This window comes from Girardinichthys multiradiatus, chromosome 10, assembly GCF_021462225.1.
Source record: "Girardinichthys multiradiatus isolate DD_20200921_A chromosome 10, DD_fGirMul_XY1, whole genome shotgun sequence".
In the NCBI taxonomy this organism is placed as follows: Eukaryota; Metazoa; Chordata; class Actinopteri; order Cyprinodontiformes; family Goodeidae; genus Girardinichthys; species Girardinichthys multiradiatus.
In genome coordinates this window covers 27954274-27969967 of record NC_061803.1, presented here as the reverse complement: position 1 = coordinate 27969967, position 15694 = coordinate 27954274, and the positions used below count along the sequence as shown (strand labels likewise).

The 15694-nt window shown below is 42.3% G+C and overlaps 1 protein-coding gene across 2 annotated transcripts; it reads right to left on the bottom strand.

Moving 5' to 3' along the window:
• Nucleotides 1-1102: 1102 nt before the first annotated feature.
• On the bottom strand, nt 1103-14721 carry daglb (diacylglycerol lipase, beta). 2 transcript variants are annotated; one of them, XM_047378112.1, is made up of 16 exons: nt 14295-14721; nt 13719-14063; nt 13485-13636; nt 12450-12624; nt 11945-12212; nt 10444-10566; nt 10244-10371; nt 10035-10161; nt 9841-9924; nt 6958-7035; nt 6787-6867; nt 5936-6063; nt 5752-5820; nt 5571-5643; nt 5233-5486; nt 1103-2129 (listed from the first exon to the last, which is right to left on the bottom strand). In XM_047378112.1, the coding sequence occupies exons 2-16, from the start codon at nt 13811-13813 to the stop codon at nt 1934-1936; spliced, it is 2031 nt and encodes a 676-aa protein (XP_047234068.1). In that variant the 5' UTR covers nt 13814-14063; nt 14295-14721; the 3' UTR covers nt 1103-1933. The 2 variants fall into 2 exon arrangements, with proteins under 2 accessions (XP_047234068.1, XP_047234067.1); XM_047378111.1 differs by having other exon boundaries at nt 13719-14721.
• Nucleotides 14722-15694: the final 973 nt, after the last annotated feature.

Genomic DNA, 15694 nt, shown 5'->3' with positions numbered 1-15694 from the left:
ACAATCTTCAAACCGGAAAAACTTCGTAATTAGCCATCCTAAAATACAGTGTAGCAAAAGTATTCATACCCCATGAACTTTTTCACATTGTGTTATAACCACAAACGGCAATGGAATCTGGAGTGAAAGAACAATTATACGTGTACATTTTTTCATTTTTACGAGTAAAAATGTGGAAACGTATGGCATGCATTTGTATTGATCCCCAGTCTCAGTACTGTGCAGCCTCTAAAGGGCGAATACGGGCATTCTTTCTAAGAAAGAACTTGTGGGAAACTGCAAACAGGACTTTTTATGGTTTTCTTCATGTTGGCCTTCCATAAAGGCAAGATTTGTGGAGTGCACATCTAATAGTTGTCAACAGATTCTCCCACCAGGGAAGTGGATCTCTGCTGCTCCTTCACAGTTAAAAGCCTCTTGGCTGCTTCTCTCATTAACCCTCTCCTTTTGCTGATTGTCAGTTTATTTAGATGGCCATATCTTGGTAGGTTTTCAGTGGTACCATACTCTTTCTCTGATGATGGAATGAACGATGCTCTATGAGATATTCAAAGCTTGGGAGATTGTTTTATAATGTATATTAATGCGTGTACCTATGTTTAAAAGTTTTCTACAACTTTCTCCCCGACCTGTCTGCCGTGTTCCTTGGTCATCAAGTTGCTGTTTGTTCACTAATGTTCTGTAAGAAACCTCTGAAGCCTATTAAGAAAAGTTGGATTTATGCCAAGTTTAAATCATACACAGATTGACTTTATTTGTTAATTCGACTGCATTTGCTTTTTCATGGTACTAGATTAATGGGGAACAAATGTAGCTGCAAGGACCATGAAAACCATGTATCATTTTTGTCCCCTTCACAATTGTGCTCGACAATGAAATACAATGCAGTTTGTATTTGTGATGTAGCAAAAATGTTTAAGGCGTATAAATAGTTTAGCGAAAACTATATTCTCACATATGATCAATAAACTCGTTATTCTAGTGTTTATTGGCTTAAAGTCAAATGTGACCTGGTATCATGAGCATGCTGGAGATCAACAGGCTGCTGACCCTGAGATCACAGTTTGTCACTGTAGGACACTGGAAATAAAGCAAAGGTGAGTGTACTTCACGAACCCTTTTATTTGCATTCAGGTTTCAATGCATTCCTGGTAGGGTATGAAAGTTTCAGAGACAAAAGTTTCTTTTTAAAAGATATGTCAACATCTATAGCAAGCAGATAAATTCCAACAAAAATGCACAATCTTTAGACTTTTTACTTCCATTCATGTTTGAGTTTAGTGTAACTGCAGCTCTGAACTTCACTTACTGTGGTTCTGTAAAGAACTGCTCTCCTTTTCATTCTTAATTATTCATAGGCACTGTTCACCCTGCTTCAAAACAAAAAAGACAAGACACCCTAACTACAGTTATCACGCAACAACAATATGAATACTCTTATATTTTTTTCCCATCCAACCAGAAAGCTCTAAAGCCGCCCAAGGCAACAGGCCAATCTTTATCAAGCGCGCACCATTCAAACAAAAAAAACCAAAAACACTGACATTACAGTTGAACTGCAACACAGCCACATTGTAAACACAACATTCAACTATCATGGCATAAAGTCGCTCATGGAGTAACTTAAAATAAAGCACAAGTTTTGTATTAAGTAATTAAAAGTGCAATTGAAAAAAATGACTCTGTGCTCCTATGGGTTTTCTTTTTACAAATCAGGCAAAGCTCCACGGATTCAAATATCCCATCATCATCGCAATCCGATGATTGTACAATTGAGAAGCTCAATAAACAAGTACTCGCTCAAAAGATATCAAGAAATACTTGGGATCACCGGCTGGGAAGTAGTGGGAACTTTCCTCGATTGGATGTAAACATGTGAGTAAAAGTCAGCTTGGAGCACGGACATGAAGAGGGAGGCTCTTTTTAGTGCATCTCACATAGAAGTGTGCGGGTTGTTGTTTAACGATGACGGGCAGAGGGAGAAGTGGCTGTCACTGCAAAGACTGTTCAGGGCTCGAAGCACGGCGTCGGGCATGTGATCCACGAGCATCCTGGGGCTGATCAAAATGCCTCGGAACGCCATCTCGCTGGACCAGTCGGCACGGTACCGAACTTGGGAGAAACACGATCTGTGGAAAAAAACGACAAAAGAAGAGCAAGTTGGTGAAAATATACTCGACGGGTTTTTTTTTTCAGCTGTCCTGTGATGTAGAGACAAGAACTGTTCATATGACTGTCAGCATCTGTAATCATCCGAGGCTGGAGGGTTCTCTGGAGAAAAAGAAAAATCCTGGGGGCTTGATAAGGAAACACTTGGACAAAGCGGGGCATTCAATATCCACCAAAGCGGCCGTGTGATTCTGTAATCCTCTGACTTTTCTCTAAACAAACAATTGTTTTAGCAAAGAGATTAAAGCAGACTAAAGTTTTAGGGGAATATAAAATATGATTTAGCTAAAAAAGGAACTTGGCTCAGAAAGGGCAGAGTGGAAAAGATGACCTTAACTTTACAGAATCTCCCATTTCCCTGTGATAAGATTATGCCGCATCAACAATTTTCAGGTGTTTTGCTGGGATTTTCTGAGTTAGACTAAAATAAAGCAGAGGATAACTGTTTGTGGAGGAAAAATGATAGATGCGTATTAAAACCCTTTATTTTGATACAATGTAATATAATCCAGAGCAGCTGATTACCTTTTGAAGTAATCTAATTAGTAAATAGAATCCACCTGTGTGTATTTAATCTCATTATGAATACATCTGTGCTGTGAACTGTAAGAGGTAGTTCTGGAGGAGCTGCACAGATTCACAACTCAGGGGGAAATCTGTCAACAGGATAACTATTCGTCCACAAACTTCACAAATTGAATCTAATAGCCTATATGCACAATGCAACACTGCCCATCACCAAGAACATACCAGCCCTATACTGAAACATGGTGGTGGTAGCATCATGCTATGGGGATACATTCCTTCAACTGGGACAGGTTAACTGGTCAGATATGATCGAAAGAGGGATGGGGGCAATCCAGGAAGAAAACCTGTTATGGTTTAGATCAGCGCATATTCGTGTGTTAAAATGGCCCAGTCAAAGTCCAGACCTCAATCCAATTAAGAATCTGCGGCAACATTGAAAACTGATGTTCACAGATGCTTTCCCTCCAATCTGACTCGGGTTGAGCCATTGGTCGACGAAGAATGGGCCAATGGGGGAATGTAAAGTCAAGTCCAAAAGTTTTGGTTTTGTTGTTGTGGCTCTAACATTTTTACATTATATTTATGTTTACTGAACACCAACTAAACATAATTTAAATAAAGTAAAAGGCCCTTATTAAAGAATATATGAAATGTATGTTAAAACGCATCTTTCAGTGTTGATTATTCTTTATAACCTCTAGAAGTTCTTCTGACATGCTGGATATGACCCTCTTGGCCAAATCTTGAATGATGTCCAGAAGCCTTTTTTTCTGCAACTGAACCTTTGCTGTTCAAGTTCTCGATTGCTTAGAAAAGGGTTCTTTCATCTGGAATATTCTCAGCAGCAGTTTCCTGCCACGTGAGATCATTCTGATACAAACCGATGATGGCTGCACACTTTTCATTGGAGGTTGCTCAAACAAAAGGACAATAATTTCAAGTGCTAATTGTTTACAGTGCATAGGAATAAACTTACACGAGGTTAGCATGACACTGAAAACTAAAAGAAAAAACGGAAAACGTTTTGTTGTAAAAGTAAACATTTTAACCTAATAAAGCTCTTTGCAATTAAATACTTTACATCTGAGTTTGCAAAACACGACTATGTCTGTGTCACTGCGACATATTTTCACCATGGGTGTAGTTAAAAACAATTTAAGAAAATATGAAAATAAAAATGCATATTTTCTTCAGAAACTCTGTCAATTCTATCCACGGTGGTTGAAGCCCGGACCTGCTGATGTTCATTCACTAACCAGCGCTGAGATGCAACGCCGGAGGTTCTTTACAAGTCGAGTTACGCTTTATAAATGAAGCCCACAAGTCCACAGTTCAGCTTCAACCACATTTACTTTGTGTTATCTTAAGCTCAAGCACTGAAGTCAGCTCAAATCAAATTAGGCGGAGCAGATTTCATCAAAAGGAACGGAGGTGTCAGCTGAGAAGGAAATGATGTCATTTGAAATGTCAGTCCTGCAGATGGATTGGCTGTCATGTGCTGCTTCTGTTGAGGATGGCAGGAAGAGACATCAGAATTACTCCAGCTTAAAACGATTTCCATCTTTGGTGCCATGACTCGAGTGTTTAGCGAGGTACTGTATCATAAATCTAAATAACACCTAACTTATGCCAAAAACAAATTATTCATACCCATTAAACTTTTTTTGAAATTTGTCTCATTAAAACCACACACCTGTGTATTTTATTACGATTTTACATGACAGATCGACACAGAGCAGTGCTGCTCGTACCCGTTTTGTTCTACAATGTGTGCATCAAATCCAAACAGCACTATCTAGCTGCTGCATTGAGCTAAATTATAGCTTAATGCAGACCATTGGAATGTATACCAAATCATTGCAATGACATGAATATGCCTCCTTTATGTCTTCTGAGATGACTGTCACCACATACGCTGAGGTTGTTTCCAGCAGTTTTTTAGGTATTTTATGAGGCTAAATGTCAATCAGTTTTATCGCTCGGATTTAAACCCAAAAGCTCAAACTCATCAACTAAAAAACTTTGGGTTAAATAAAGTGAATCGAGTCACATTTTAGTGCATCCAGGTGAGTTTTAGGACTTTGAAGTTTGTTACTGTCGATTAAGAAAAACTTTGCATGGCTGCCACACATTTTCACAGCAGGTCAAAAGTTTGCATTAATTACCGAACGCTTTCACACGTTCGGTAATTAATGCCGACTGTTATACATCCCAAGTTGTACGTGAAACATTGCAGCGCCAAGTTTTTGTGCATAAGCACCGTTTATACATGAGGCCCCATGTGAGGGACAACCTTTAGTCACGTATGGGACACAGCGACCATGTGGAAGACCAAAACTAAACTTTTTGTTGTGGGAAATAATGCACTACAAGCAGAACACACCATCCCCAGGGAGAAACATGGTGGAGGTGTCATCAAGCTTCTTCTTTTTTTTTAGCAGGGACATGGAAGATGCTCTGTATAATAAGGTATTTTTCATCTTGCAATGAATTGTGCTGCGATCTGATACAGAAACCACACATCCATGGACTAACCTCCTTGACGGCCCGTCCTCTGTGATGTGCAGTATGCGCCCCGGTGGGAAGAGTGGCAAGTGTGCAGCTGTGTGGGCGGGAGAGTCATCTGATGCCAGGCTCTGATAGGACGACGAATGGCGGATCACCAGTGACTCCTCCCCCAGCAGCGGCTGACTGAGCTGCTCCTCCCTTCTGCTGTCCATCTCGGTGGGGAAATCGTCGGGGTCCCCTCCGAACAGCTCATACCAACACCCCTGCAGCAGGATGCGGTACTGCAACACACAGACAGCGATTTCAAATACTGCCAGATATAAAAGATACTCTACTGTGCTGTTTATGTCCAGAACAGCTCTCACTTTGGGCTTATTGCAGTTTGTGACTATTTTCAGTATCCGTCTCTTCAGATCCTCCATGTTGGGGATGCTCAGTCTGGGAAACAAGAATGGTTATTGATTCCAACATAGAGTACAGCATAACAGAACAGAACAGAACAGCAGATTATCTACTGTGCTCCATTGTACGTCCTGCATTTGTTACCTGGGAACCAGATCCTTCCCCAACACTACTGACACTACAAAGTCCTTGGAGTAATCAGCTAAGGCTTTGCTGCACACAGAAAAAACGTGTACATGTATGAATGTCTATATTAGCAGCATGTATGTTTTTTGCAAAATTCTTTAGAAATTCATGAAACTGAAGAGAAGTCTGAGCCCTGCTTTACCTCAGGAGGCCCCCTGGTGGAGAGAATGAGTAGCACTGCAGAGTAGGGAAGGAAGTGCGCAGCAGGATGGCCAACAGTGCCGCTGTGCCGGCCCCCAGACTGTGACCAGTGACTACCAGTTTATACTCCTACGATTACAGCAAGACACAACCACACTGTTTACCACCATCTGTCCACTCTGACGGTCATCAGCCTGAGCTACAGACACTGACAACTTTGTTGGCTCCCCTGGTAATGATGTGTACAAAGGTTTCTTTTAAATTCATATTTTGCTGCAGTAGCATAATTTCACATAAATAACTCAGGAAAAACCCAGCCTTCAACTTGAGTACATTAAGTATTAAGTGGGGGGAAAACCCCTTTTTAATGAAAAGAACTGATAGAGATGTAGAAAAGCACCTTATGCCCACGTGGGAGGAGGTGTGATGCTGTGGGCATGGTTCTCTTGTAAAGGCCTGGGAATGTTATTTTTGAGTCCAAGGTATTGTGAGCTCTTCAAAATAGCAGGAATTTTTAAATAAAAATTATACAGACTGTTTTAGTAAATGTTTGTCCCAGTAGTGTTTGTCAAACTCCAGTTTAGGACAGAAGTCACCCCCTTCTAGTGCTGCCCCCCCCCCCAAACAACTAGTTGGTATATAGATAGAGTCTAATGGTTTTTGGTGACTCCAGCGAACAAAGTACTTAGAATACATTTCAGATTTGTTCTACATTTTTCTGTCAGATTATGCTGGTGCAATAAAAGATGAATTTACTATCTTCAACCAGCAGTGCCGACAAATTTGTGCATGTCTGTATGTTAGGACAGCCTCTATGGTTCAAATTCACTTGACCCAGTCTTCACTGCTTACCGGGGCGATTGAGAATGCCTGGCTCAGGATGCCATCATTGACGAGCTTCTTGTAGATGTAGCCCGCCGCCTGGCACATGCCCTGCAGGAGATATGTCCTTTTTTTTCTTAGCAAAGAGCAGCTCTGATCAGGCTAAAGGCTCAAAAAGGACACAGCTGCAGTATGCCTCACCTTGTGAGCGTAGCAAGCTCCAGACACTCCTTCGACGGGCAGGTTTTCACATTCAGCAGACAGGTCTGTCAGAACATCCTGTGGGAAACACATGAAGGGAAACAAACATATGTAATGGGAAACTGATCAGCTCCACACTGTGTCCAAGCAGGAAGGTTTTTTGGGTGTTTAATGCAACAAAAATAAATTAGAGGCTTTTTTTTCTTGTGGACCATCAAAAGCAGAACATTTTAGCATTTGCTTCGCTACAATAACCTTTCACATACCCCGATTCTATTTATGGGGACACAGATATACACTTTAGAATACAACCTAGTCTCACTTCCCATTTTTGTCATTTTTCAGTGATTCTAAGATGACAACAGATAGGGACATCTAGGCGTATAAATCTTTCAGCTGTCAGTCTTTCAGACAAACAAGGAAGTGATTCTGAAACTGTGAGACGAAACGGCAGGAGACAGAAAGCACAATAAATAAGGAGGTGTGCATTTAAAATTAGTGTTGAAAAGGACAAGCTTGATGATAGTACACTGCCTTGCAAAAGTATTCATACCCTTTGAACATTTGGTCCAATTATATTTTATGGATTTCATTGGGATGATCATGTAGTGGAAGGTAAAGGCAAAGTAGCTTTGTAGAGTTTTCACTAGTAAAAATGTTAAAAGTGTGGTGTGCATTTGTATTCGGCATTTACACTCGCCGGCCACTTTATTAGGTACACCTGTCCAACTGCTCGTTAACGCAAATTTCTAATCAGCCAATCACATGGCAGCAACTCAATGCATTTAGGCATGTAGACATGGTCAAGACGATCTGCTGCAGTTCAAACTGAGCATCAGAATGGGGAAGAAAGGTGATTTAAGTGACTTTGAACGTGGCATGGTTGTTGGTGCCAGACAGGTTGGTCTGAGTATTTCAGAAACTGCTGATCTACTGGGATTTTCACGCACTACTATGTCTAGGGTTTACAGAGATTGGTCAGAAAAAGAGAAAATATCCAGTGAGCGGCGGTTCTGTGGGCGCAAATGCCTTGTTGATGCCAGAGGTCAGAGGAGAATGGCCAGACTGGTTCGAGCTGATAGAAAGGCAACAGTAACTCAAATAACCACCCGTTACAACCAAGGGATGCAGAAGATCATCTCTGAAGGCACAACACGTCAAACCTTGAGGCGTATGGGCTACAGCAGCAGAAGACTACACCAGGTGCCACTCCTGTCAGCTAAGAACAGGAAACTGAGGCTACAATTCGCACAGGCTCACCAAAATTGGACAATAGAAGATTGGAAAAACGTAGCCTGGTCTGATGAGTCTCGATTTCTGCTGCAACATTCAGATGGTAGGGTCAGAATTTGGCGTCAACAACATGAAAGCATGGATCCATCCTGCCTTGTATCAACGGTTCAGGCTGGTGGTGGTGGTGTAATGGTGTGGGGGATATTTTCAACGTCACAGCCTACCTGAGTATTGTTGCTGACCATGTCCATCCCTTTATGAACACAGTGTACCCATCTTCTGATGGTTACTTCCAGCAGGACAACACGCCATGTCATAAAGCATGAATCATCTCAGACTGGTTTCTTGAACATGACAATGAGTTCACTGAACTCAAATGGTCTCCACAGTCACCAGATCTCAATCCAATAGAGCACCTTTGGGATGTGGTGGAACCAGTGATTCACATGGATGTGCAGCCGACAAATCTTCAGCATCTTTATGATGCTATCATGTCAATATGGACCAAACTCTCTGAGGAATGTTTCCAGTACCTTGTTGAATCTATGCCACAATGGATTAAGGCAGTTCTGAAGGCAAAAGGGGGTCCAACCCGGTACTAGCAAGGTGTACCTAATAAAGTGGCCGGTGAGTGTATATTCAGAATATAATACTTTTTTTACAAAACGACCTCAAGCTCAGAGTGGATGCCTGTAAACATTTTGCATGTAGTCTTCCCTTCTCTCTGCCCATTTCCTGTCTCAAAACTGTGAATAAAGGCCCCTAGTGCCATAAAAATATATCCTTTTTATTGTTTTACCTTGGGGTTGTTGTTTTTAGAGTGACAGGTACACCAGTCAATTGGCCCAAGATAAGAGAAGCACAAGTTTCCCTTGATGAGTTACTCATGAAGTTCATTAAAACTAGGAATTCCCACTATTTTCCGTCCATAAATGCAACATCCAACAGCGTGTCCTTTGATGTGCTTTTTTTATTTTCAATAAAAATCATATAAAGGTTAATGACACTTGCTACGTTGTGAATATAAGGAGGATGTCATAATTCCTTTTTTTGTTTAAAACTACAAACTATATCAAGGAACCTGCAGCATATTTTTTTTCTCACATGTGTTATACAGTTACATATTAAATATGGAACTCTGTCAAACTTGGAACCAGCAGGTCAGACATCAGAGAAGACCAGAAATCCGGATCGGATCGGTACCAGCATCTGTATCAATGCATCTCAAACAAAAAGTCCCGATTGCTTGCTATATACCTTTAATGGCTTGTGTCAAACTACAAGACCTCTTATGGATTTATTTCCAACAATAGCTTTAGTCTTGACCCACTTCAATGAAAGCTAGATTTGTGGAGAGTCACAGATTCTCCCACCAGAGCTACGGGTTTCTGCAGACTTCATTAACTAATTAGGTGACCTATGAAAGCAGTCGGTTGCTCTGGACTTCAAACTGAAGGGGTCTGTATACGGTCTGACACTTTCTAGACTGTAATGTGTAAAATAAATTGAAAATTGTGTATTAATTTTCCTTCAACTTTACAGTGATGCATTACTTTGTGTTGGCCTGTCACATGATATCCCACTAAAATACATTGATATTTGAGATTGTGATGTAATTTAAAGACTTGATCATTTAGTGTTCCGACATACCTTTAGTGAAAGCGTTCCCCTGACAGCCACAAGAACGGCTTCCCTCTTATGATCCAAAGCCACAAAAAACGGGATCTCATAGATCTGTAACACAACAGGTTTATTTAGATGATCATCACAAAGACAACAGAGAGCAGAAAATAAGTAAGAAGGAGGTTAGGAATATACACAAGGTAAAGAAACAGAAGACTAACCTGGTTGTGGAAGCTAACATATATAAAGTCTCTGTACTGCAGACTGGTGGTTTGCAGGATGGAGGAGAAATGGCAGCCAAGGTGGTCCCCTCCTATGATGTCATACTCCGGAGCACGGGTTCTGCAGCTGCAACATGCAGAATTTGGGTCAAATCGAGGCAGAGCTGACTCAAACTACCTCTGATCCTTACAAGCAAAGAGTGTCTCACCAGTCTCCGCTGAGCTTGCAAGGTGCAGTAAAGGGGCTGGAGTAGACGTACAACGGCCAGCCGTAAGCTGCTGCAGCAAACTGCATGCAGTGAGCTGCTTTCTCCAACTCTGTCTGCAGATCTTGGCCCTTAAAAGAAGCAAAAGCAGACTTACAAACTGCTTTTTGAGGTTTCTGATCTACTGTAACCCAGTTACTTACAATCGGTGAGGAAGGGCTGTGGCTCATGATTTCTTCTGGGTCTCTGCTACGCTCCATCTTATCCTGCTCCTGGTGCAGCAGAGCCAACCCAGCTGCTATATCACTGGGAACCAGGTCTGTGTCCTGCAGCATGAGTTCACACAAATAAATTATTACACTGCAACCCAGATGATATACAGGGGTTGGACAATGAAACTGAAACACCTGTCATTTTATTGTGGGAGGTTTCATGGCTAAATTGGACCAGCCTGGTAACCAGTCTTCATCGATTGCACATTCCACCAGTAAGAGCAGAGTGTGAAGGTTCAATTAGCAGGGTAAGAGCACAGTTTTGCTCAAAATATTGAAATGCACACAACATTATGGGTGACATACCAGAGTTCAAAAGAGGACAAATTGTTGGTGCACGTCTTGCTGGCGCATCTGTGACCAAGACAGCAAGTCTTTGTGATGTATCAAGAGCCACGGTATCCAGGGTAATGTCAGCATACCATCAAGAAGGACGAACCACATCCAACAGGATTAACTGTGGACGCAAGAGGAAGCTGTCTGAAAGGGATGTTCGGGTGCTAACCCGGATTGTATCCAAAAAAACATAAAACCACGGCTGCCCAAATCACGGCAGAATTAAATGTGCACCTCAACTCTCCTGTTTCCACCAGAACTGTCCGTCGGGAGCTCCACAGCGTCAATATACACGGCCGGGCTGCTATAGCCAAACCTTTGGTCACTCATGCCAATGCCAAACGTCAGTTTCAATGGTGCAAGGAACGCAAATCTTGGGCTGTGGACAATATGAAACATGTATGGTTCTCTGATGAGTCCACCTTTACTGTTTTCCCCACATCCGGGAGAGTTACGGTGTGGAGAAGCCCCAAAGAAGCGTACCACCCAGACTGTTGCATGCCCAGAGTGAAGCATGGGGGTGGATCAGTGATGGTTTGGGCTGCCATATCATGGCATTCCCTTGGCCCAATACTTGTGCTAGATGGGCGCGTCACTGCCAAGGACCACCGAACCATTCTTGAGGACCATGTGCATCCAATGGTTCAAACATTGTATCCTGAAGGCGGTGCTGTGTATCAGGATGACAATGCACCAATACACACAGCAAGACTGGAGAAAGATTGGTTTGATGAACATGAAAGTGAAGTTGAACATCTCCCATGGCCTGCACAGTCACCAGATCTAAATATTATTGAGCCACTTTGGGGTGTTTTGGAGGAGCGAGTCGTTTTCCTCCACCAGTATCACGTAGTGACCTGGCCACTATCCTGCAAGAAGAATGGCTTAAAATCCCTCTGACCACTGTGCAGGACTTGTATATGTCATTCCCAAGACGAATTGACGCTGTATTGGCCACAAAAGGAGGCCCTACACCATACTAATAAATTATTGTGGTCTAAAACCAAGTGTTTCAGTTTCATTGTCCAACCCCTGTATATGCTTAATGCATCCAGATGTTTGAACCCCTTTGATAAAGGCAGCACGCGTCTCTTACAGAGAAGAAGTCGCTGAAGAGCTGTGAGATGCTGGAGAAAGCTGCTCGGTGGCTCTCGTCCTGCGGCAGACAGCAGCACAGCAGCCGCAGCCTGCACTCCCACACCTTAGTGGCCAGAGAGCGAGCCGTGGACAGGAACTGGGTGCCCCCGCTGCTCTCCATGTCCCGTACTCCCAGAGGCTCAATGGGTCCGGGTTGAGGACGAGGGCTGCCCATCGGATCGAAAACGAAAACTACGCCCAGCCCCGTAAACAGCAGGATGATCCAGCTGCAAAAAAGAATGAAGGGATGAATTTAAAGTACGCCTCTGATAGGCATAGGCTGGTTAGCAGAGTTAAGGTATGCAATGTGGGCAGATATGGGAGGGTGCGGGAGACAGAGAAAAGTGTCCTCCTCCACCGAGAGCAGAAAGAAAATAGTCAAAGTGTCATACTGTGACAGTCCCATACCACCCGATGCCTAGTGTGTGATTAGTGCAACAAAAAAAATTTGTAAAGGCTCCCACCTGGTAACAACAGCAGTGATGACTCCACCCACAGTGGCTGGACCACAACCTTGGCTGTTATCAGACACCCAAACGGCTCCCAGACAGGCCCACACGAGCTCAGGGATGTAAAGCAGAGCTCGCAGGTACACGAGGGCAGGCATGGAGCGCCGTGCGCCAGGATTTGTAATAGTGCCTGAGGGAATAACCCAGAGATTTCAGTATCAATCACAGTAAGATTTCAGTATCATTCACTTACAGTCATTTTATCATAGGTACTCTTTAACTGTAAGTAACAGAATCTAAAACAAAAATCCAGAAAATCACATTCTACATGCTTTGCAAGTGGGAAAACTTGCAAAATCATCAGTGTATCAAATACTTGTTCTCCCCACTGTATAACAGCACTGACTGGTGGTTGTTTCATTAGATGCAAGGGGACATTGTAAATGTTACAGAAGGTAACTAAAATGGCCAGTGTTGCATCACAGAGCAGGTCAACTGTTCCCCACTTCCTGTATTACATGTTACACAATTTTAGCATACTGTAACACACCCTTAAATTGTTCTTTACACACACCTACTTTTAAATATCATGTTGACAAGATTATAGAGATGAAGATCTGGAAGTTTAATTGAGAGATGCACCAATCAATCTGCCAGTCAAATTTTCAATCATCAGCTTTAATCAGTGATTGCCTGAGAAATCACAATTTTTCCTGTTCAATTAACGCATGAAGACTATGAACTCCTAACATGTGTAATCTATAAACGCATAAACCAACTGCATGTACCTTGATGAACTTTTTTTTAACTTAGTGTTTTTTGTTTTTTTTTATCTGCTAAAGGTTAGAGACATATGCTTTGATGCACAAACTGATATAATCTTGTAATTCCTTGATTTTCTGTTTTGGTTTTAAGATAATACCTCTATCTTCGCTCAATTATAGGTTAAGGTCCTCAGAAAGGTAAATCTGAATTAAGCACAAACCCAAAGAAAAGACAAGTCTACATCAGCATGGCAAAACCTGATTGATGCATGCCTAGTATATTTACCTTGGGCACTGACATAGACAATGGCACAGAGTGACAGGATGATAAGCCCCAACACAACCAACAGTCCAACCAGGTAGGTGTGCAGAACTCCGCCCCCGTTACAACCAAAGTGCCCCTTATGATAGGTGAACAAGATCATGGTACCAATCCACCTGAAAAGGAAACGCATCAAAGATCAGAACTCAGTTAAAGAGTATGTGATATAAGTAGTGTGTATGAAATGCATCAACATACCAGATTACACGGAGTAGCAGCTCAAAACAGCCGGGGAAAACAAGATCATCGCTGGCGATCCCCCAGCGCCTCCCGAACACCACCATCCCAGGCATTTTGAAAACGGGCTGAAATCCCACACTAAAGCTAACGGAACCTGCTAGCCGCGGTTATACCAGCTCCGGGAGTCCCTTGAGCAACACATACAGCGCGTCAGGCATGACTTCATCTGCCCTGGAAATGATCTGATATTCGCTCTTTGCTGTCACATCAGATTTCCTCGGTTGCGAAATTCTCCCACCTCCTTTGTGCCTCACATCGGGCCGCTAGCTGGAGCTGAAAACTCGCCCTAATCCGTGTTCAGAACTGGCAGAGAAACACGGGCGAGAATTACTAACACGTTGGTAGCCTTGTGGTTTTACTCCTGCTGGCACAAAGCCTCAAAGTGTGGCTCTAACCAACAAAAACAACTCGTCCGAAAACGGCTGTAGCTGCGCTAATTTTTAGCTGCTAACCTTAGCTGCCTTGCTAAAAATACCAAGGAGGTATTCCGAAAAAAAGCCTAGTGACGAACATAATTCCAGTTTAGCTACTTACCAGCATGTTCTTTAAAATTAACGTAAAGCTGTTTAAATGTCACAAAATCAACACACACACATATATATATATATATATATATTTATAAAAATTGCGAAAATCTTCTTTTATTTTCCTTCAACACGTACTGGGTGCGCATCATTTGTCACCCGGCCATGCTCTGTGCGCCGGCAAGGCGTGGTTTGAACACCATTTCAAACAGCGCATAAGCCAGGACACCAATGATAGGGACAGACGCTCACCTCGACACTGTGACTGATATCAACATAAAAGACTTCTTTGGTACCAAATAAAAATATAATTTTAATCAATCACTACAGTCAGTGGGTGGGCACCATTAGTCAATTAGTCAAGAATTGTGTGTGCCAGCCAGACATGGTTTGCACACCATTAAAGGCATCAGCCGGGGCATGTCCCTGCTCAGATCTTCATGTGAGAGTGGCGGGACCTCTTCAAAACAATGCAAATATAACAAAGACAAGTACTTGTTAATAAGTCACATACATTAACACATTTAATTACTACTCCAAAACGTCTTCCACTAATTTGAACAAAACCCAAAGGTCCCTCATCCCAGGCCAGTTTAGGAGCGAGCGGTCTAAATTACTGAGCTAAATAGTTATCACAGTACTCAGGAATATTTCTCAACACACAGCCCTCACGAGAGGGGAACTTTATTCTTCAAAAAGCGCATAGATTCATCTTCATCAAAAATTCCAGAAGTCTCCCTCCCTTCACTTCTTAAAGGGCAGTTTTATACAGTTACAAAGCATTAGTGTGTATTGGGGTCTTCTTAACCAATTGAAATCATTATTCTCCGTTACATAACATTCCTTGGCACATTCATACAGTTATCTCTACTCTTTCTGAGAATACACTCCGGCCCAACATCTGGAAAACATCAGATTGGCGTACGTGATATTTTATAATAACACTCTCATGACTTTATCTGGATTGCAAACTCTCAGGTCAAATTGACCTGGCAGTGTTCACCAGATTTCCTGGCTGCCTGCAATAACAAGCCCATTAATCATTCCTCTCACCAAGAACTTTCCTCTAATTTAATCTGTTTTCCAACCAGCCAGCTTGCATGTCTCCACTCAGAGTGAACTTATCACAGAGTTCATTTTATTATGGTAAAGACAATAATAACACTTTTTTTTCATCTGGTTAAACAGAGCTTTATGCTTCCACACCAGAAGGCATATATAGTCCTTCCACCATGTTTTTAATGTTTCAGGATCACTGCCCAGTGGAACATTTCCCAAAAAAAACTTCAGAAGGAGGTGCCAGGAGGCATCCTGGTCAGATATCCAAACCACCTCAATTGACCCCTTTAGATGTGGAGAACCAGTCACTCTGCTTCCAGCTCCCCCTGGATGTTGGCGCTCCTCACCTTA

Coding starts and splice junctions, on each gene's coding strand:
- daglb (XM_047378111.1), bottom strand. CDS start 13,813: ATGCCTGGGATGGTGGTGTTCGGGAGGCGCTGGGGGATCGCCAGCGAT. Junction 10,372..10,443: donor ACAGCCCTTCCTCACCGATT/GTAAGTAACTGG, acceptor GCTTCTTTTAAG/GGCCAAGATCTGCAGACAGA. Junction 5,821..5,935: donor CCACCAGGGGGCCTCCTGAG/GTAAAGCAGGGC, acceptor TTCTGTGTGCAG/CAAAGCCTTAGCTGATTACT.